Below are 22,395 nucleotides of genomic sequence, written 5' to 3' on the forward strand. Positions count from 1 at the left end.
CAGACAAGAAGGCAAGGGTGTCTCTATGCTGAGGGCCCTCTTTTTGTAGCATATCAGGACAGGGCAAGCAGGATCTGGTGTGTTTAGAGTGGGGGAAGGGAGGGAAAGTGCAAGGGACCAACTGTAGGGTCAATCATTGCTGCTGGGTGTCCTCCGTGTAGGACATTAGAGCAATCATAAATAAGGCTCCCCAATTCTGAGAATCCAGAGATTCCCAAGTAAAATGCTGACAAGTGTGAGAAGTGGCCTTTAATCGGGCACTTAATTGATATAACTGACTGTCTGGGAGACGGTCACACCACTGAGGTTTGCACCCTTGAAAGTGTGGCATGGCAGCAGAAAGGCATTGGGCACACTCCTGACTCCGTCCCCTGACATTTTACACCTCCACCTTCCACCCTATTTCCAGACGCTAGTAAAATTTAGCCCAGTTTTACGAATACCCTTCCTCTACTATTACATACACTACTAGAAGGTAATTTTACATTCCCTTTCAAGGCTAATAGGCACAAGCTTCTTCAGTCTACCCTTATAATTTACTTTGCAGATACTAGTGATTAACATATTGGCTCACCGTCAGTTCCAAGCTCTGAAGATCTCTCGTGTGTCTCCGTGAACGTAAATGGAAGCAATATTGAAGCTGCATTCTGAAAAGGACACTGTTCAATTTCAACAGAATATCAAACTACATGTACAAACTGTTCTTGCTGTACAGTTCAGCGTTCTGTTTGTTTAGCTTGATGCTGCTGCACAGTGAACTGTTACCATTCCTAGCTTTCCTCAACTTCACCCTGGTAATTTTAACACTGTTCATATGCAGTATGTATCCCTGCCTAATTTATCTGTCAATGTGCAATTAGTTGTACCTGCACAAACCAAATTCTGTCTATCACTGATTACCACATTTTGTAGCTGTTTGTTTGTCTCATAAGATTCAGCTGTCCTTCCCTCTTAGTTGATTTGTGATATTAACCAGATTGCACCGGACTTCTGAATTTTGCATGAATATAAATTAGAAACAGTAGGAGATTATCGAATCCAGGGTCATATCATTCAGTAATTGGTCCAATATGATGCTCCTCCCTTTGGCATTACCGACTGCCACCTATCCTTCAGCCATTTTTCCTATCCATTTCTAGTTTCTCCATGAATTCCTATCACTTCATGCCTAAGTAGCAGAATTTGTTTTGGAGTCTAGGTATTATCATGTTATAAGGCTTTTGGCTATCCAAAAGTTGAATATTTATCAGGCAGGAGGCACCCCTGCTCAAGTTTTTTGACGACAATTAATTGGATTAAAGTAGGCTATTTCAAGATGATCCTTGGGCTGTTATTTTCCCACGGAGCTCCTCACTTTGCATCTCTATCCTGAATATTATGAGTACAAAATTCATTCACCCCTAATATTTGGGCACATTGGACATGATTCATAGCGGCCCAGATTCATGGGGCAGCAGATGGAACAATGCTCAGCACTGCTGCCTCAAGATGCCAGGGACCTGGGTGACCGTGGAGTTTGCATGTGTTCCCCGTTCCTTTGTGGGTTTCCTCCCACAGTCTAAAGACATTTTGGTTAGGTGGATTGGCCACGCTAAGTTGCTTCTTAGTGCCTCAAGGTGTGTAGGTTAGAGGATTAGCAGGGTTAATGTGGGGGGTGAGGGGATAGGGCTGGGGGTGGTCCTGTGTATGATGCTCTGTTGGGGAGTTGGTGGGGACCTGATGGGCCAAATGGCCTTCCTCTGCATTGCAGGGATTCTAACGTTTCATGATATGATGTGAGTGGCTCCATGTGAGGGCAGGCATCCTCTCCCCTTTCTCACACCAGGGGAGCTGAGTAGTTTTCTTCAAAAATCATATACTCCTGGCAGCCTTCCCTTCTTAAAGGCACAGTTCCCATAAAAGCAAGCTATTTTACCATTCAGGGAGTAGCAATGACCCAGCAAGGGAATGAGAAGACTCCAACATTTTTGATGATACCCTTGACTCATTCTACAGAGAGTTTCAGACCAAGAAGGAGGCCATGTTTCCAGAAGGAACAAGCAACCCTTACTCCTCCTCCCCCACTGACTAATCCTGCAAAGGGATTGGGAGCAGGTGGCAAGCGTCATAAATGCCCAGAGCATGGCACCATGGGCATGGCAGCAGTGCTGCCGAACATTGAATAATCTTATTTAGGTGGGCATAGTGAGTGAGTGCAACACATACCCTGCACACTGCTCAAGGTGCCTGAAAAGGTTAGTAGACACACAAATTTAAAAATCACACAAGCTGCTATGACAGAAAACACGGGTCTTTATTAAATACAACCCAGATAAGCATCAAGGCCTTATTACAAGGAAACCTTTGAATATAGGTTTTTTATCTAACAATGGCCCTTAGTCTGAAAAAATTAATTAATTCAGGCATCTGGACATGGGACAGTAATTGATATCTACAAATTGAGACATAAACTGGGATGTCAAGAAAACTTGAAACTATGGCCAGCTAACATGATCAAACAATTACACTGATTGGATTTTATAATTAAGTAGGTATACAATAGTTGTGAATGGTTTTTAACAATAGTATCTTTTGCATGATGTAACCCTAATCAATAGTTGTGAGTGGATGGACATAACTCCTTTACCTTGATCGGTATATGTAAATTATCTGTTAGCAAATCTGAAAGTGGACCTGCTTGTGTAATCCTGGATTCTGGACTCTGGCTGACCACTAGCTGGCATCCAGAATCCTCGCTATAGCTCGAATAAAACAGCTGCTGTGAGAAACTCTGTGACTTGGTCTGGCTACTTGAAGGCAACAAAGTTGTAATAAATTAAAACAATGAACACCAAAAGGCCCCACAACAGTACCTTTGCCCCATCACTCATCCAGCACTACTCCCTCAGGCTTTTGGTGATCTGCCATAATGATCTCAACATCGAAGCAGGTGAGAGGAGTCGAGAAATTTCCCACCTCAGCCCATTCACCTCAGGGGAAAGTGCTTGCAAAGGGAACACTTCTCTGAAGTGCTATGGGACATTTTACTATAATTAATAATACAATATACTGTAAGTTGTTGCTGTTCCTGTGAACCAGGATATAATGTAAGGAGGTTAGAGGTGGAGCAGCAATTTGTAAGAACACAGGGGTTCAAAGGTTGGTTTTTTGAGAAGGGTGACAGCAGAGTTGAAGGGAACAGGGACAGTAACTGGTCAGAAAGAGCCACTGAGAAAGATGCAAATTCCGGGTTGGAGCAGAGAGAATCTTAAATGAAGTTAGGGCCATGTGCCAGGAGAAGAGGGAAGCAACAGAGACAGCCGAACAGACAGCCTGATTCTTAGTGACAAATAAGTCAATAAACACCTTGTTCAAACTGAGGGTGCAAGAGGCAGAGGTGAGGAATTTAAGATGTTTTGCAGGGCAGAAAAAAAGCCTGGCATTATCTTTGCATTCCAGGGCGATTCTGGAATAGTGAACAGTTTTGTCACAGTGTCCTATTCTCATAACAACAGTAATTTGCAATGCCTTGTCCTTTAAGACTACCAAAGTCACAAAACAATTTTGTAGAGAGCATTTATACTCCTTACGTTTATACTCTGATGTTAATGTAAAGTAGCAGTAATACAAGGTATCATCAAGTGGCAGCCATCAAGCTTTTGATTTCCAAAAATGTGAGGTTTATAATAGACCTGCTACAGCAGAGCAGAAAATGGAAAAGCAATACATCAAGCCCACTATATCTCTATAACTTAGAGCTGCAGTAGCAGAATATGGTTGAGACCGAAGGACTACACAAAGGTCACAATAATAACCAAACAAGTCATAAATTGGAGCTACTTAAAAAACATCATCATCAGAAATGGGTTTGAAGTCACAGGTGTCTAACGTAGCCATATACGGGTACCAAAAATTCAACTTATAAAAATAGAATGTGTTTTTTTTCAATCTGAGAGACAGTATTTCAAAGGGAAAAGTTCTGAATTATAGAAATGCAAGTTCTTTCTTTTTTCAGGTGCTTGATTCAAGTCATAGCTTAGTTCAGTTATGCATGAAGCTGAGCAAGAACTAAGGCAATAGTAATGTTCCACAACCTATTCAATAAATGGATGTAACCTGACGTTAAGACTGTGAAACCTTTGATCATTGTAGATTTTCTTTGTTGCGTGTGGCCTGTTTGTTTCAATGCATGGTACTGTTAAATCTTTTTGCTCAATCTTTTTTGTTCAAACACGTGCATGCAGTATCTTAAAGGAGGCAGGTTTGAGAGTGGACTGCTTAATACCTTAATAATGCCTGCACAGTCACGTATGTGCGCAGCTGAAAGGGAAAACTGCTGCAAACTATGTTTAATCAAAGCTCACTGGAATTTAAGATACAAATCTGCTTTTAGTTGATTTGGCAAAGCAATCCAGGAGCTTTGTGAAGAGCTACAGGAGTGAACATTCATCTTGGCAAGTGTTCAGATTTCAATACTTTGGACATGTAGTTCTGGCATTAGTTTCTGTTTCCTCATAAACTAAATGTGAAGACAAACAAGTAAATAAAGAAAACAGAATTACAGGACTCTGACGCAGGGTACCCTTGATCCCTTGATACATTTAGCAAATAACCATGTGTCCCATTCCTGCCATGTAACAATGTAACCTCTAACAGAATAGTCTTAGACTAAGATGAAGTGTAGTGTCGACATGCTATAGAATCAATCATAGAACCCTACAGTGCAGAAAGAGGCCCTTTCAGCCCATCGAGTCTGCACCGAACACAATCCCACCCAGGCCCTACATATCCCCACATATTATACCCACTAATCCCTAATAACCTCCACTACCCTGGACACTAAGGCGCAATTTCTTAGCATGGCCAATCAACCTAACCCGCACATCTTTGGACTGTGGGAGGAAACTGGAGCACCCGGAGGAAACCCACACAGACACAAGAAGAATGTGCAAACTCCACACAGACAATGACCCGAGCTGAGAATCAAACCCAGGACCCTGGAGCTGTGAAGCAGCAGTGCTAACCACTGTGCTACCGTGCCACCCCGGTAGCACCGTGCTTGGTTGAAGTCATTAAGTTACATTTTAGCTTCATTTGAAGCAATTTTTAAAAGTGGCATCTCAGCCTTTTGGCTAAGATGCAGATGAGATCAAGCTTTGGAGGAGGAGCTATGCCTACTCCAATCAGCTTGGATCAGGTACATCAAACCCAAGAAAGGGGGTGAGAGCTCTGTCTTGTCAGCTTGGATTGGGAATGTCTCAACTTGTTGAGACTCTGAATGGGACTTGATTTGATTGAATTGGAATAAAAACAAAAAAAAGATTTTTTTAAACTACCATCACCGATGTCTCAAAAAGAACTATTCCGACGGTTTAATACAGTATGTCCTGCCTTCCAATAGAAAAACACCCTGGTCGGAATTCTCCTAAAAAAATTCAAAGCGCCGAATTCGTGTGAAAACTGGAATAAATCCCATTGTTTTTTAAGTGGGAGTTCAGAGAGGAATCTCCCATGGTCTGTGCACTGCACAGGTCATTAATGTGTATATTATTAAAAACTAGGGGGCGGGGCCTATTCCCACTGGAGCGGCCAGCAGCATAGTGCTGAGCGAGCCACTGCGCATGCGCTATGGCCCTGCACTGTTGATCATTGGCCAGCACCATGACTCTCACTGTCTGATCACTGGCCCCCTCGACCATTCCCAGGCCCAGCCCTGACCCCCAGCTCCCGGCCCACCCCAATCTCCAACCACCACCCCCCAACCAATTCGCATCCCCCCATGACAGTTCCCCCCCCCACCACCCCTGCAATCCCAACCTGCCCTCATAGCAGGCTGAACGCCCACTCTCCCCCACCCACCCTGATCGCTGGCATCCCTCCTTTCGTCCACCGATCCCAACTGCAGAGTGGCAGTGGGACCACCATCCCACCGTTTGCCCCAGCATGCCTTGACCCAATTAGGCCCCTGCCCAATGCCCTTGCCCAATGCCCTTGCCCCCATAGGCCCACCCTGATGCCCAATGGACAGTGCCAATGTGCCCCTGGACATTGATACTTTGCCCCTTGGGCAGTGCCAGGGGCTCAGTCTGGCACTGCAAAGGTGCCAATGCCCAAGGAGCACTCCCCCATGCCCAACTCTCTGGTGGGGGGTGGGGGCTCGATTGCCCCCTCCTTCATTCCAGCAGGGTTGGCCCACTAGTTCCCCAAAAGTGGGGGACTATTGTAATCCCCTTTGGAATGAACCACTCTGACGGGGGAGGAGATGCTAGGGGGCCCTGAGCTTTCAATGTCGGGCATGTTAATCTCTTTTAAATGATATGAAAGTGATATGGTAATGGTTTTCCCATCTCCCCTCTGATTTCCGATGTGGAATAGACACTGACAGAAATCCGGTGCTGGAAGACACTATTGCAGCAGGAACGCATGCACGAACTCCATGAATCAGCTGATGTGAGAATCTTGCAGCCTGCTGCGTTAAGAAATTAGTGCAGTGGGGTGGGAGAAACACGGGCCTTTTTTTAACACTCTACTGTTAAGAAAATATTAACATAACATAATACATAATAAAATAAAAATTCAGTTAAATATTCTCCACAATGACACCTCCAAAGACTTCTTTGCAAACGAGACTTCCTATTGGCAGTGGGACTCCCGCCTCCATAAGCTGCCAAAGGTAGTTAGTAGTAGAGGCAGGTACAATTTTGTCTTTTAAAAGGCATTTAGACAGTTAATTAGTAAGATGGGTATAGAATGATATAGGCCAAAAGCGGGCAGTTGGGACTAGTTTAGGGATTAAAAAAAGGTGGCATGCCAAGCTGGGCCAAAGGGCCTATTTCCATGCTTTAAACCTCAATGACTCTATGACCTAAGGTGCAATCCCTACAATCCAGGCTTGAGGTTCCATTTGAATTAACATAAGTTTATTATTCGCCTCTCATTCAGCGGAAACTGCTGGATAAGGCAGATTTGTACATATACGATAAATAAAATTGGAATGACAAATTGCAAACATTTTCTTACAAGAAAAACAACTTAGCAATCATTGTGGGTTAAGTTTTCTCTGGTAGAAAAGTACTGAGACAAGGATTAAACACTTGGTCAAATAACTTTAAAGTAAATGGCTGGGATTCTTCCAAAAAAATTCTAAGTGTCAATATTGCGTAAAAACTGGAGTGTTTTTTTTTGGCATGATTTTTCTCCCACGCTCTGTGCACTGCAGAGTGCCCTCGCGATATTCACAATGGATTTCCGGGGGGGAGGGGCTGCTGGCCTCTCCCATTGAAGAGGCCGGCAGCATAGTGCTAAGTGGGCCACTGCATATGCACCAACCTGTCAATGCCAAGATCGGCTCACCGCTGGCCTCCCTATCACTGGCCAGCCCCACAAACCTGCATCGCTGCCCCTCTGATCCCCCCCACCCAATCGCACCCCCCACCCACCCTCACCTCCCCCCCGCCCCCCCCCCCCCACACAATCGCGAGCATCCCAGACGTCTCAGGGCCAGCCCCAACAGTCCCGGAGACTTTAATCCCTGACGCAGAGCTGATGATGCCAAAAATCTGGACCTCAGAGGTCATGGCACCCAGCAGGAAGCCCATGAAATGGCCTCCACTGATGTCTCCCGGCTGGGACAAGCACCCCCAACATGTTTCGGTAAAGCTATGTCATGCTGTCCTGTCACTGATGTTTTTCTAGACAAACTCACCTTTGCTGGTATCCAGGGCATATAATTCCCGGGTTTCCAAATCACTCAACGATTTTGAAAGGTCCACCTTTTCCCTTCTGATGTTGTCTTTCAGCAGAACAAGGTGCTCGGAATTGAAGTCACACTTTTCACATATGACTGGCAGCAGGTCACGCAAAGGCACAAGAGGATTGACTCGCACCACAGTTTTTTGTGTCCTGAGGAAATTCACCACCAACCTCACAGTTTTCTGAAACAGTCGAAGTGCTTACAATGAGAATCAAGTCAAGTGACAGTAATATGTTTACCAGAATACATAAATTCGCCATTCAATCACTTTTCATTTTGTAAGCCATTTTATTGGCATGTAACATTGTGACATGAACAACACTTGCAAGCGCTTGGTGAATAGAACACAGTAAAACTACACATATTTATGTGGGGATAACAGAATGAAATCATAGATCAATATATTTCATCCATCAAACTGACAAATAAATGAGCATTCATAAACTATCAGCTTTTCAAAAACCGTATCATTATTACAGCCTTATTTGTCATCCTTCATTCCCAGACCCAACCATATGGTTTGCTAACTTTTCATACTTCCTTTACCAAAATACTGTACATTTTCTTGTGAAAGTTTTGATAAATGGGATAAAAATTAAATCGGAATTACATATAGTGAGCACAGCAAATTCAGTGACATCGCAGTTTAGTGTGCAGAATCATGTTCCTAATGGCAAGCCACAATTAACATAAAAAGCTATTTTTAAATTAAGCATAACAAAGCTATTGATTTGTTACCTACTTCAGGCACTACAGGTGGGGGTCTTCTTGGCTTCTCCTCAATAACCTTCTGCTTTATGAGCACTTTGTCTATAGCCAAAACTCCTACTGGAGTGTTTGGCTTGAAGCCTAATGGTTTGTGTGTCTCTTTGGATTGCAGTTCAAGAGTGTGATGGGTTGGATTTAAATGATATTGGCTGCACAAATCAATCAGTAGATCCATCAATGCTTTACTGTAACGGAGAAAAAAATGCCATTAAAATTAAATATCACATATGTGACACTTCAAACAGACATGCCTCCAGGGCACACTGAAGATTGTTAAAGAAAAACTAAATGGTTACGAGAACATTCCATTAATCGATTCACTCTCTTGGGTGATTTTGTTACTATTTGTTATAAGTTTAATTTTTAATTGAACAGTGTTTCAAATTTGGGTCTTCCATAAATTGTTCCTCTTGTTTTGTGATTTGACGGTATCAGTCACCCCCCCACAAGCATTTTGTTCATATTATATTTCAGAGAATGGATTCATCTTGCCCCACATTTACTTGGTAGAAGGAAATAAAATCTGGCGGGAAACAATAAAACCCTCTTGTGACCAGAACTGGATAATTGGATCTTTTGTGTGCATTTGTTTAACCTCTTCAGATGTAAGATGGAGCTTAGTTTCAATAGCACATTGCCTAATTCCACAATGAAGTGAAATATATAAAACAGCGTGTATGATCAGAGTTGTACAGTTTAATTGATACAGTTTTGTTTCCTGTAACAACATTAACAGATTGAATGTGTAGGGTTGTTTGATTTGATTGAATCAGAATGACCTTCCACATTCTGTCTTACAGACAGAGGGCAGAACCTCTTCTTTCTACAGTTTTCCTGTCTTTTGCAAGCTTTTGCTGTCTGACTGCCTTTCAGTCTCATTTCCAAAAACTAGACCTTGTCTCTTAATCTTTGTTGTAGATTCAGCTTTAAGTCAAACCTGATGATCCACAACCTCTGCCCAGCATGGAGTTCACCAGCCTAACTTGGCTATGACCCCTTTGGAGTTCAGATGAATAAGGTTGTCACAGTATTGCGAGTGAGTAATTGCTGAAATGTCAAATCATATTTTATTGTTGGTGGGATGGCAGTTCAGACACCCCATCAGCAGGGTAATATATATACCTCATAACTCTGTTTTCCTGTGAAGTTAACCCCTTTAATACAAACTTTATCTTAAAAGTGTTTTTTTGAATGATAAGAACATAAGAAATCCTTAATTTGATGCTCTCCTGAAAAATAGTCACAAAATATGGAAATATATTTCAGGTATTCATCCGTTGTGAAATTGTATTAATTTAGCACACATCAAACATCGAACAATAAATCAAGAATATACAATTAAACAGGCATACACAAACATTTAGAAAACCTTAATGTGTAACACCGTAAACTTTTCATTAATTTCTTCTTCTATTTTAATACAACAATAAAATCTGAGTCAAATGATCATCATTCAAACTTCACTATATAACCCCACAAAAACCTGGACTGAACACAATGAAATTTTAAGCAAATAACATAATTTCCATTAACAATAGATTCCTTTTTCATTTCCAGTTTCCAATTAGTAACACATTTATTCTCAGAAGCCTCACTACGATTCTGTAGACCTTGGATTGGATCAAGATTGCTAAGAGAATTGGAATTACATGACTTATATGAATGCAGTAATGACAAGCTCAACTGCTTCATCATGAACAATATTTATCTAAAAAATGTTTTGTTCTAAAACTACCTAATAGTCATCTTGGATTTTTTTCATCCTAAAAATAAAAGTAAGAACTATGGATGAGAAATTTACATTATTAGCACCAATGTTTTTGAGCATTACAAGTGGCACAGAGTTCCAAACTGACATCCCTGGTGCATCGTGACAGACACCTCCAGACGCTGAAAGATGCCCTCATAAGAACAGGATATGGCGCTCGACTCATAGATCGACAGTTCCAATGCGCCACAGCGAAAAACCGCACTGATCTCCTCAGAAGACAAACATGGGACACGGTGGACAGAGTACCCTTCGTCGTCCAGTACTTCCCCGGAGCGGAAAAGCTACGACATCTTCTCCGGAGTCTTCAACATATCATTGATGAAGACAAACATCTCGCCAGGGCCATCCCCACACCCCCACTTCTTGCCTTCAGACAACCACACAACCTCAAACAGACCATTGTTCGCAGCAAACTACCCAGTCTTCAGGAGAACAGTGACCACAACACCACACAACCTTGCCACAGCAACCTCTGCAAGACATGCCGGATCATCGACACGGATACCATCATCACACGTGAGAATACCATCCACCAGGTACACAGTAAATACTCTTGCAACTCGGCCAACATTGTCTACCTGATACGTTGCAAGAAAGGATGTCCCGAAGCATGGTACATTGGGGAGACCATGCAGACGCTACGACAACGGATGAATGAACATGGCTCGACAATCACCAGGCAAGACTGTTCCCTTCCTCTTGGCAAACACTTCAGTGGTCACGGGCATTCAGCCTCTGACCTTCGGGTAAACGTTCTCCAAGGCGGCCTTCACGACACACGACAGCGCAGAGACGCTGAGCAGAGACTGATAGCCAAGTTCCACACACATGAGGACGGTCTCAACAGGGATCTTGGGTTCATGTCGCACTATCTGTAACCCCCATGACTTGTCTGGGTTTGTAAAACCTCACTCACTGTACTGTCTGGAGACAATACACATCTCTTTAACCTGTGATCAGTACTCCTTCCACACACATTGTCGGCCACTTTAGGACTTGAACAGCAGGTTAGGTGTAAAGATTTGCATTCTAATCAGTAATCTCTAAACTGTCTGTGCTTTATATGCTCTGTCCGAGGCCAGAACTCTCCATTCACCTGACGAAGAGGAAGTCCCCTCGAAAGCTTGTGAGTTTACTATCAAATAAATCGGTTGGACTAAAACCTGGTGTTGTCAGACTTTTTACTGGTGCATGCATACTTGTGGGAAAGGCCCTTTGGTGAGGCCGTTAGCATGTGCAATGCTAAGATAACACCAGAAATGTCATTTTAGAGATCAATACTATAACTCTCATTGAAACCCGCAGAGCTGAACACACATTCAGAAGTAGATAGGGCCCTCCATTAGTTGCATTTAAAGGGATCATCAACTATCTACAGGTTCGTTGCTTGTTGAACTCTTCTGGCCATTAGAATAACTCTACTAAAGTTTGGTGGTTTGAATCATTGAATCATAGAATTCCGACAGTGCAGAAGATGGCCATTCGGTCCATTAAGCCTGCACCAACAATCTCACCTGGGCCCTATCCCCATAACACCACATATTTACCCTGCTATACACTAAGGGGCAATTTAGCATGGCCAATCAATCCTACCCGCATATTTTTGGATTGTGGGAGGAAACTAGAGCAGCCGGGGGAAACCCACGTAGACATGGGCAGAATGTGCAAACTCCACACAGTGATCTAAAGCTGGAATAGAACCCGGGGGTCCCTGGTGCTGTGAGACAGCAGTGATAACCACTGCGCCACTGTGCCGCCTATAGTCGATATAGTTGTTTCAAGTTGCGTCAGTCTACAGCAAATAATGTAGAAGTGCCAAAAGTCTTTGTCATAACAAGGTCTCTGTACAAACCCCAGTTGCACTCATGGGTACATGAGTAGGTAGGCAGAGCTGCTGGAAGAGTGAGGAACAGGATGGAAAAACGGGGTCTCAGAAGAAGGCTATGTCACAGAATCTCCACGGTGCAGAAGGAGACCATTCAGCCATCGAATATGCACCAACTCTCTGACAGATTACCTTACTCAGGCCCTTTCCCCTACCCAATGCTATAATCCCACAAATTTGCCATGCCAATCCATCTAATTTACACACCTTGGGACACTCAGGGACAACTTAGCGTGGTCAATCCATCCAACCTGCGCTCCTTTGGACAGTGGAAGGAAACTAGAGAACCCGGAGGAAACTCATGCAGACACAGGGAGAACATGCAAACTCCACACAGACAGTCACCCACGGCTGGAATTGAACCTGGGTCCCTAGTGCTGTGAGGCAACAGTGCTAACCACTGTGCCACCATGCTGCCCATTCACCATAATGTCCATTTGGGTCATTTAGAGACCAGTTCTAAAAGTGAGAGTGGCAAAAGACAAAAAGGCCGAATTAATAGCCAAAGGCAAGAATGTCTGAAACTGTTTTGTGAAAAGGAATCATGTAATTAAAGCAATTTTAAGATCTGCAGTGAAATACAAATGTTTCCAGGTTCCTCAGAGGGGTAGAATTATTAAATTTCAAGTGGGTAAAAACAAAAGTTTTCCCTTTGTTTACCTTCTATCACTATCAAGTTTATGGACCAATGCATTTGCATCAAATCACCAAAGTGACCTAAGCATTTCATCATTCAAAGCAGTCAGCGCACACGATACAGGTTGAAGTCCATACTAACAACAAATCATGACCTTGCGGGGTTATGTACATAGAAAACAAAACAAAGGACTACGGTGTGCTTCGCAAGTTCTTTTTCAATATGACCTCATTTTAACTCACCACCGCCTTCTCAGGAGCAATTTGGGACAGACAGCTTATTAGCGACATCCACATCCCATGAACAAATATATACCTTACTCAACTTTATGCCAGATGCCAGCAAAAACCAAACAGCAATAAAACAAATAGTAACATTTGGTTTGTTATTAAAGTTTGCATATCAGAGATCAACAATACATCAGTAAATACGAAAACCTGCACTTCTAAGGTACAATATAAAAACTTTCTTATTTTGTGTAGTCGCGTAGATTTCAGCCAGACTCCCCACATTCAATGGTGATAGGAGACTCAGTGAAGCTCGACTCCCCGTCACGTGCACAGTGTAAACACACACACACAGAGTTAATAGTAATGACGCTAATAACTGGAGTATATCATAGAAATGACCTTGCAAACCACTCAATTCAAGGGCAAGTAGGGATGGACAACAAATCCTGGCCCAGCCAGCTACAACCAGACCTCATGAAAGAATTTTTAAAAATGCCTGATCATTTGTAACTGGAACCTGAGGGAAGAAGGTTCCAATGGATTCCTGCTAAAGTTTGCCTCTGTAAATGGTGTAAAAGAATCAATAAAGGTTCACTACTTTGTTACAGCATGGTTTCCAGCTCTCTTCAATTAAGGAACCCTGAGCCCAGTTGTGATAACAATACATGATTGCAGCAGTCTGTGAAATATTTACTGAGTTAATGTTGGAAAAGTGAAGGTCATCGTCCCAACACAGTATACTTGAGAAAAGCCTGCAGCAGCAATCAGAGCAACTAGTCACACTACTGGATAAAATTAAGTCACTGTGGATGCTGGGATCTCCACATCTAAAACAAAAACAGGAAGTGTCAGAAAATCTCAGCAGGTCTGTGGAGAGAGAAAACAGAGCTAACATTTCAAGTCTGACTCAAGCATTTTTTGCTTTTATAATCGCTACTGGAGACCCACAACAGCTGACTACAAGTGCACAAACTATGGAGAAAGTCTTCCTTTGCCCAAGCTCCTGGACGTCATGGAGTGCCTTGGCCAAGCCTTGTGCTGGAGGAACTGGGATTGCCAATTTAATCAATTCTGGGCTGCCTTTGGACTCAGAAACCAGGCAAGAATCAGATTAGTTTTTTCTTTCGGCAATTGGCAGCTGTGCTGAAAACACTTTAAGAATGACCAGGAACCTAGTGAGTATTGATTCTTTCATGAATGACCTGTTTCCCTTAGCTGGTAATTGTGAATATGGGGCATTGAAAGAAACTCATCAGAGATCACATGATCGAAGTGATTGATGGAGCATTGTTGGACTTTTTAAAGTCCTGAGAAGATCTCAAATTGTTAAAAAGCACTATAATTAGCCAGGCAGTCTGAACTTTGCAAACTACACAGGCTATTCATCCGGAGTGACAGGGAGCCTTCCTGGGGACAGGCCACCAATCCAATCCAATTCATAAACCACAGAGTATTAGACAACAGAAGCCACTATCAGCACCATTGTTCCTTGTCCACACTATGGCAGAATAAAATTTCATTGACACAAAGTCTGCCCAGCCATTAATGGCAAGTACCACTCCTGCCACAAGAGGGGACATTTTAAAACAGTGTGCTCCAGCAGCAACAGGAAACTTCCATTTTCCGGTTAAAAATTTAAAGAGAGATCGACTGGATCAAACAGTATTCAGGGAATAGAAGATACTGAGGAACACAAAAGCTGGAATTTTCTGACCCTCCCTGTTAGTGGGAACTTCCAGTCCTCCTGAAGTGAAAGGATGTTTGAATGACTCGCCACATTCTCTGGACCCGGCTGCAGAGAGAATTCACTGAGGAGCATTCTGGAGAAGTCATTGCAGTCACTTTGACAGTATACTGGGTCAAGGAAAAACCCCTCCAAAAATAAACAAAAGGATGAACAGATTGGCAAGCAGAAAAGTCAGGTAAGTATTTAATCATTTTATCACTTGAGGTCTCAGAAGTAACTTCTGTGGTTTTATCTGTAAAGGTTATATTTGGTAGTAATGAGGCGCAGGAAGAACGGTCCTAGAGAGTTGGGCATATTCTGAAACAAAACATCTTTCAAAAGTTTAATTTAAAGGAGTAAGACAAGACACAAGAGCTCCAAGCTGTGGACTGCTCTTCATGCTGCATGTGGGAGGCTGGGAACTTTTCTAACACCCGGGGTCAGCATGTATGCAGGAAGTGCCTTGACATTACTGTCAGGAAGTGTGCAGCTCCTGGAAGCCCACATTTCAGAGCTGGAGGGTGGCTGGGGAGCATCTGTGAGGCAGAGAATATCATGAATAGCACGTATAGAGAGGTGGTCACACCATAGGCTCAGGCTCCACAGGCAGGAAGGGAATGGGTGACCACCAGACAAAGCAAGAGAGTTGGGCAGACAGTGCAGGAATCTCCTGTGGCTATTTCCCTGCAAAACAGATGTACCGTTTTAGATACTGTTGAGGAGAATGGCCTTTCAAGGGAAAACAGCAACAGTCAAATCCATTGCACCACAGTTGATTCTGCTGCAGAGGGAAGGAGTAAAAAGTGTGGGAATGCAATAGTTATGGGGGATTCTATTGTAAGGGGAATAGATAATCTTTTCTGTGGCTGCAAATGAGACTCCAGGATGGTATGTTGCCTCCCTGGTGGCATAGTCAAAGATGTCTTGGGACAGCTGCAGAACATTCTAAAGGGGGAGGGTGAACAATCTGGTTGTAGTACATGTTGGTGCAAATGCCATAGATAGAAGAAGGGATTAGGGCCTAAAGGCAGAATATAGGGAGCTAGGAAGCAAGCTGAAAAGTAGGACATCAAAGGTAGTGATCTTAGGATTACTATCTATGCCATGTGCTAGTCAGAGTAGAAACAGCAGGATACATAGGAAGAATACGTGGCTGAAAAGATGGTGTCAGGGAGAGGGTTTCAGATTCCTAGGGCACTGGGACTGGTTGTGGGGGAGGTGGGACCTGTGCAAACTGGACAGGTTACACCTGGGCAGGATCAGGACTCATGTCCTTAGCGGAGTTCTTAGTAGAGTGGTTGGTGACTGTTTAAACTAATATGGCAAGGGAATGGGAACCATTGCAAGCATTCAGACACGGGGGAATTAAGAACATGAGAAATGACAATAAGGTGAATAATGAAAGTGATAGGCAGAGAAATCCCCAGAGTCAGTTAAAGACCGAGTAAAAAATAATAGAAAAGGGAAAAGAAATGTTAAAAGTGCTCACCTTAAGGTTTCGTACCTAATGCTTGGAGTATTCAAAACAAAATGGTTGAATTCGTTGCACAGATAGATGTAAAGGGGTATGATATAGCTGGCATTAGAGAGACGTAGCTTCAAGGTGGCCAAGGATGGGAACTAAATATTGAGGGCTATTCAGTGTTTCGGAAGGACAGACAGAAGAAAAAAGGTGGTGGAGTTGCATTGTTGATCAAAGCTGATACTGATATTTTATTGAGGAAAGGTATTAGAGTGGGTGATGTGGAATCTATATAGGTTGAGGTAAGAAACAACAAGGGGCAAAAAAAAATTGGTGGGGGTGCTATATAGACCACAAAACTGTAGTGGTAATGTTGGGAAAAGTATTAAACAGGAAATCAGTGATGTATGTGTTAAGGGAACATCAGTGATTAAGTGTGACTTTAATTTGCATATAGATTAGGAGATTCAAATTGGTCATAGTACAATAGAGGAGGAATTTCTGCAGTTATAAGGAATGGTTTTCTGGAGCAATATATTGAGGAACTAACAAGGGAACAAACCATCTTTGACTGGGTGTTGTGCAATGAGAAAGGATTAGTTGGCAATCTCATTGTGAGAACCCTTGGGGAGGACTGACCATAATATGGTAGATTTATTTTCAAGGTGTCATGGACTTGGGTTCAATTCCAGTGTCGGGTGACTGTGTGGAGTTTGCATGTTCTCCCCGTGTTTGCATGGGTTTCCTCTGGGTGCTCTGATTTCTTCCCACAATCCAAAGATGTGTAGGTTAGGTTGACTGGTCATGCTAAATTGTCCCTTAATGTCAGGAGGATTAGCAGGGTAAATATGTGGGGCTACAGAGATAGGGCCTGGGTGGGATTGCTTTCAGTACAGGCTCAATGGGCTGAATGGTCTCTTTATGCACTGTAGGGATGCTATGATTCCATCTCACGGATTGTTTCATTCTGCATCACAGGCTGTTTCATCAAGATCTTTAAGCAGTCTGTCCCATTAAAGGGTGTCATGGGGAACATCAGCCGCTGGGTCGCCAGCCATGATTCTTTGTCTGAAAGGACTGTTATGCTGGCTCCTGTGTCTAATTTCTAGTGTAGTAAATGGCCTTTAACTGAAATGACTGCATTCCAAAACCAAGATCATTGACTTCATCTAAGAAGCATGGCTGTGCGTCTTCTGAGCTTTCAGTCTCAACCTCATGGATCATCTTTGAGTTTTTGCTTTTCACATGGCTGAAATCTGAACTTCTCCAACCATTTACCACTTGACTGGATGATCCAGTGATACACCACTCAAGGTGCAAGAGCAGATGACTGCTCCACTTTGCTATGAAGGAAGATAAAATATAGAAATTCTCTATGCTATTTCACAGCAGCGGTGCCCATTACTGAACCAGACAGCCTGCTCAGATCTGTAACTTCTTTACAAGGTAGAAGAGCTGAACAACCAAGACAAGCCAGATAAATTCAGAAGGGAATTTCAGAAATTGTTTACTGGTCTGGGATATCTCCACATGACTTACCATATTACTTTAAAGCCAAATGCCAAACTGGTATATTTATTTATCTCACAAAAGATCCCCAACCATCTCTAGAAAAAGGTGACATGAGAGATTGACTCTATGCTACACCAGGGAGTGATGTGGCCAATTTCACAATTCACTTCTTGATGTTTTGCCATGGTATTTATACACAAGCCTAACAGCTTACTTCGCATTTATGTGAAAGTCATGCATTTAAACAAGGTCACTGAGAGTGAAGTCTACTCCATGGCATCTGTTTACAAAAGACTGGTGAGACTTAAAAGAAGCTCAGTTTTCAATGAGCTTGATACCAATAGCGGCTTCTAGCAGCTCTTTTTCAATGAGGTGTCAAAGTTGTTAAGCACATCTATCATGCCCTTCGGCCAGTACTGTTTTAACCACCTCGTGTCTGGAGTTAAATCTGGGGAGGTGTGGTAAATCAAAGAGTAGAGACAAGGCAGGAGAGAAAGGTAAGAAAAATGACACACCATGGCAAGATGCATAGAAAATTCAAATCTAAAATTAAACCAGTAGATAAGGCTAAACGTTACACGCATGATAAAATGACAAAACTAAAGGCTCTGTATCTGAATGTACGTAGCATTCAAAACAAAAAAGACGAACTTGACTTCAAGTGGAAATAAATAAAGATAATCTGAGAGTCAGAATTATACCTGCAGGAGGAAATAGATTGGGACCTGAATATTGAAGGGGATACATGACATTTAGGAAGGACAGGAAGCTAAGAACAGGCAGAGGGGTGGTTCTGTTAATTAATGATGGCATCATCACAATAGAAGGATGACCTCAGGTCAAGAAACTAGGATTGGAAACAGTATGATTAGAGATAAGAAATTATTAAGACAAGAAATCACTTTGGGGAGTGCTTTGCAGGCAGAACACCTCAATGGTGTTCATATAATATAGACTGGAAAAATCAGATGGGCAAAGACAGTCTCAATGAGGAGCTCACAGAATGTTTTTTGGGATAGATTTTTTAGAACGATATATTCTAGAGCAAACCAAAGAGCAGACTCTACTGGACCTGGTACTGTGTAATGTGATAGGATTGATTGATGACCTTAAAGTGAAGACACCCCTAGATAACGGTACTTATAATATGATTGAGTTTACCTTTAGTTTGAGGGACAGGTGAATGGGTCCAAGGCTAATATTTTAAACTTAATGAAGGGCAACTTTGAAGGCATGAAAGCAGAGATAGCAAAAGTTAACTGGCAAATTAAGTTAAGGGATAGGTCAAGGGAGGTGCAGTAGCAGACATTTGAAGGGATATATCAGAATACACAGAATAGATACATTCCAATGAGAAATAAAATTCCAAGAGAAGAACCCACCATCCGTGGTGAACTAAAAAAATTAAAATAAGTATCAAACTTTAAAAAAGCATATTATTTGCACAAATGTGGTTAACCAGTCAGAAGACTGAACTAAATGTAAAAAACAGCAAAGAATGTCTAAAATATTAATAAGCAGAGAAAAATTAGAGTAGAGAGAAAGCTATCTAGAAATATAAAATCAGATAGTAAGAGTATTCAAAAAGGAAAAGAGTAAGTGAAAGTTGGTCCAATGGAAAGTGAGGCTGGGGATTTAGTAACAGGAAAAGGGAGATGGCAGATGAATTAAGCAGGTACATTGCACTGGTCTTCACTATAGAGGACACAAGTAACATCCCAGAAATAGCTGTAAATAGGAAATAGAAGGGAGGGAGGAACTCAAGAAAACTACAATCACCAGCTAAGTGGTCCTCAGGAAACTATTGAAGTTATGGGCTGACAAGTCTCCAGGTCCTGATGGACTTCAACCTAGAGTATTAAATGAAATTGCTAGTGAACTAGTTGATGCGTTAATTTTCTAAAATTCCCTAGACTCAGGGAAGATTCCATTAGATCAGAAAATAGAGGATACAGCTCCTTTATTCAAAAAGAGGATACAAAAAGCAGGAGGGGGGAGGCCAATTAGCTTAACACCTGCCATAGGGAAAACATTAGAAGCTATTACTAAAGATGTTATGGCAGGGCACTTGGATAAATTCAAGGTCATCAGGCAGAATCATCTGCCTGATGACTTTGAAATCATGTTTAATCACTTTATTGCAGTTTGTTGAAGAAGTAACATATGTTGTGGATGAATGGGAAGAGGTGGATGTACTGCATTTAGATTTCCAGAAGGCATTTGTTAAGTTGCCACATCAAAGGTCACTGCAGAAATTAAAGTTGCATGGGTATATATGTGGGTAACATACTGGCATGAGTAGAAGATTGGCTAGCTAACAGGAAATGAAAAGTAGGCATAAACAGGTAATTTTCTAGTTGGTAAGATGTAACAAGTTGTGTGCCAGACAGGCCAGGTGCTGGGGCCTCAGCTTTTCACCATTTATATAAATGACTTGGATGAAGGGACCAAAGGAATTGAGGGATTTGAAGCATCATGTATCAAACTGTTGCAACCTGTGGTAGAAGACAAAAGGTTATTTTACAAACAGGCTTGTGGCTGTGGAGCTGGTTAGAACTGGCTCAAGCTGTAGCCTGGAGAACAATGGAAAGGTACTTACTGAGAGGTTGCTTAAGTTGCAAAACCTGTTCAGCAACAAAGTGAGTATTAAAAAGAGGAACACAATGAAACCTTTTTTGTTACAACAGTGTATAGCTGGACTGAACATCATGTGTCGTTAAATAAAAATTTGTAACGAATAGCCTCATCACTGTCTCTCCAAAGAACAAGAATTTGAAGCTAAAATCTAGCAGCTTGAAGCCAGGATCCAACAGTTGGCATAGAACCGTAGAATCCCGACAGTACAGAAGGAGGCCATTCGGTCCATCAAGTCTGCACCAACCACAATCCCATCCAGGCTCTATCCCCACAACCCCATACATTTACCTAGCTAGTCCCCCTGACAATAAGGGTCAATTTAGCATAGCCAATCCACCTAACCCGTAGTCAGCAGGATAACTAACATCTGAAGATCAGGAAAGGAAGCACTGAAGTCAAGAGAAGAGAAAGAGAAATAAAAGTGTGCATAACATAAAGGAGGTAAGCTCTCCTCCGTTTTTTCTTCTTATAATCAAAGGGCCTTCTTTTTTGTCTCAGATGATACACCACAGGAGAAGTCAATTGATGAAGTAATCAGGTACACTGTAAGGAATTTCAACACTTTTGGGGTATTACTAAAAAAGGAATAAAATACAGGGTGCCTTTATTAATAAACAATTGAAGGAAATGGTATGTTTCTACTGATTTAACAGGACGTCTCCACTGAGTTTATGTGGGTTCTGTAACAAAGATGGCCAATTCGCATAAGAAACATACAACTGTGAAGGGAGGCATGAAGCCCCCTGAAATTAATGAACACGCGATACAGAATAAAATAAGTTAATCTTTGGAAAAGAAGTTTCAGTTGGAGAAACAAAGAGAAGGTTTAAGACAAAAGTTTACTATTGACACTGATCAGAACGGGGTATGGCCCCTACCAGACATCCAATGGGCATTTGGAAAAATGACTCAGGAAAGAGATGCAAAAAAGAAATTGTCTGTGTGCATTTTGACAATGAGACAATTACAACAGCAAGAGATTATCATCCTAAAATCACAGCTAGATAGGGAAAAACAGAATGTCTGTGCTATGTCTGAGAAAATCAGTGAAGAGCGTCAGAGAGAGAAAGCAGAAGCTGATTTGAAGAGGCTGACAGAAGAACTGAGAGTTCTCAATGAAAGTCCTAGCAGAGGTGGGTATACAGATGGCAACTCGTCCCAACTGTCCCTGCAAGTTCCGCCGACAGCAAGCGTGTGTCCGACTTTGGAGGAGGTAGAGAGAGAGAATAGGAGGAGACTCAGGGCTGAAATTGATTCATGTCCGAGGATTCCAGCTCTGACTCAGACATCAATGATTTAGACAAAGGGGAGATGGCCCATGGGCGTCCTCTCAAGACCAAACCAGCTACCATGATGCCCATAGGGGAAGCATCATAACTGTGTAGATTTTATTCAAGTTCCAGAATCACAGCAAGAAATGTGCGAACTTCCTCTGACTAACTACACTGGGTTCTGTATACCAATGGGTCATCCATAGTTGAACACGGAGCTCGAAAGGCAGGCTGGGCTGTGACAACAGAAAATGTTGTGTTAGCATGAGGATCAAGGCCTCCAGGTACTTCTGCCCAACAAGCAGAACTAAAGGCAGTTACTGAAGCCTATAAATTAGCTGTGTCAATATCTATGCTGACTCTAGGCATGCATTTGGAATAGTGCATTATTTTGGTCAACTGTGGGTTCCTTACTGCAGCTGGTACTCCTGTTAAAAATGATCTACCAGTCCACAGACTCCTGGAAGCTGACAGCTCCCAAATGAGGGCATGATCCTCAAGTGTGAAAGAAGATACTCCTGAAGCTAAAGGCAATGCGCGAGCAGATGAAGCTGCAAGACAAGCCTCAAGGGAGGCTGGACAAAATGATGATGAGACAACAAAGTAACGACGACTGTATATAATCCCGCAGACATTGTCTCAGATAGAAGAAATGCAAGATACGACAAGAAGAAGTGGGAATGAATGGAAAATGGAACAAAACTCTTTAACGATGGTGTCTGGAGACGCTTAAGTAATCGAGTGATAGCTCCCACCTCAGTCCT

At 42.4% G+C, this 22,395-nt stretch overlaps 1 protein-coding gene across 2 annotated transcripts in view; it reads right to left on the reverse strand.

Annotated features, from left to right (window-relative positions):
- cobl (cordon-bleu WH2 repeat protein) overlaps positions 1-22,395 on the reverse strand; it is a 346,895-nt gene that overhangs the window by 159,032 nt on the left and 165,468 nt on the right. For both annotated transcript variants that reach the window (XM_080209130.1, XM_080209137.1), the window contains exons 3-4: positions 8,475-8,685; positions 7,685-7,913 (exon numbers count right to left, since the gene is read on the reverse strand). In XM_080209130.1, coding sequence (XP_080065256.1) covers positions 7,685-7,913; positions 8,475-8,685 — 440 coding nt within the window. The remainder of the gene's footprint in view (positions 1-7,684; positions 7,914-8,474; positions 8,686-22,395) is intronic.

This window comes from Carcharhinus amblyrhynchos, chromosome 2 (genome assembly GCF_965287045.1).
Source record: "Carcharhinus amblyrhynchos chromosome 2, sCarAmb.v2.hapA, whole genome shotgun sequence".
Classification (NCBI taxonomy): Eukaryota; Metazoa; Chordata; class Chondrichthyes; order Carcharhiniformes; family Carcharhinidae; genus Carcharhinus; species Carcharhinus amblyrhynchos.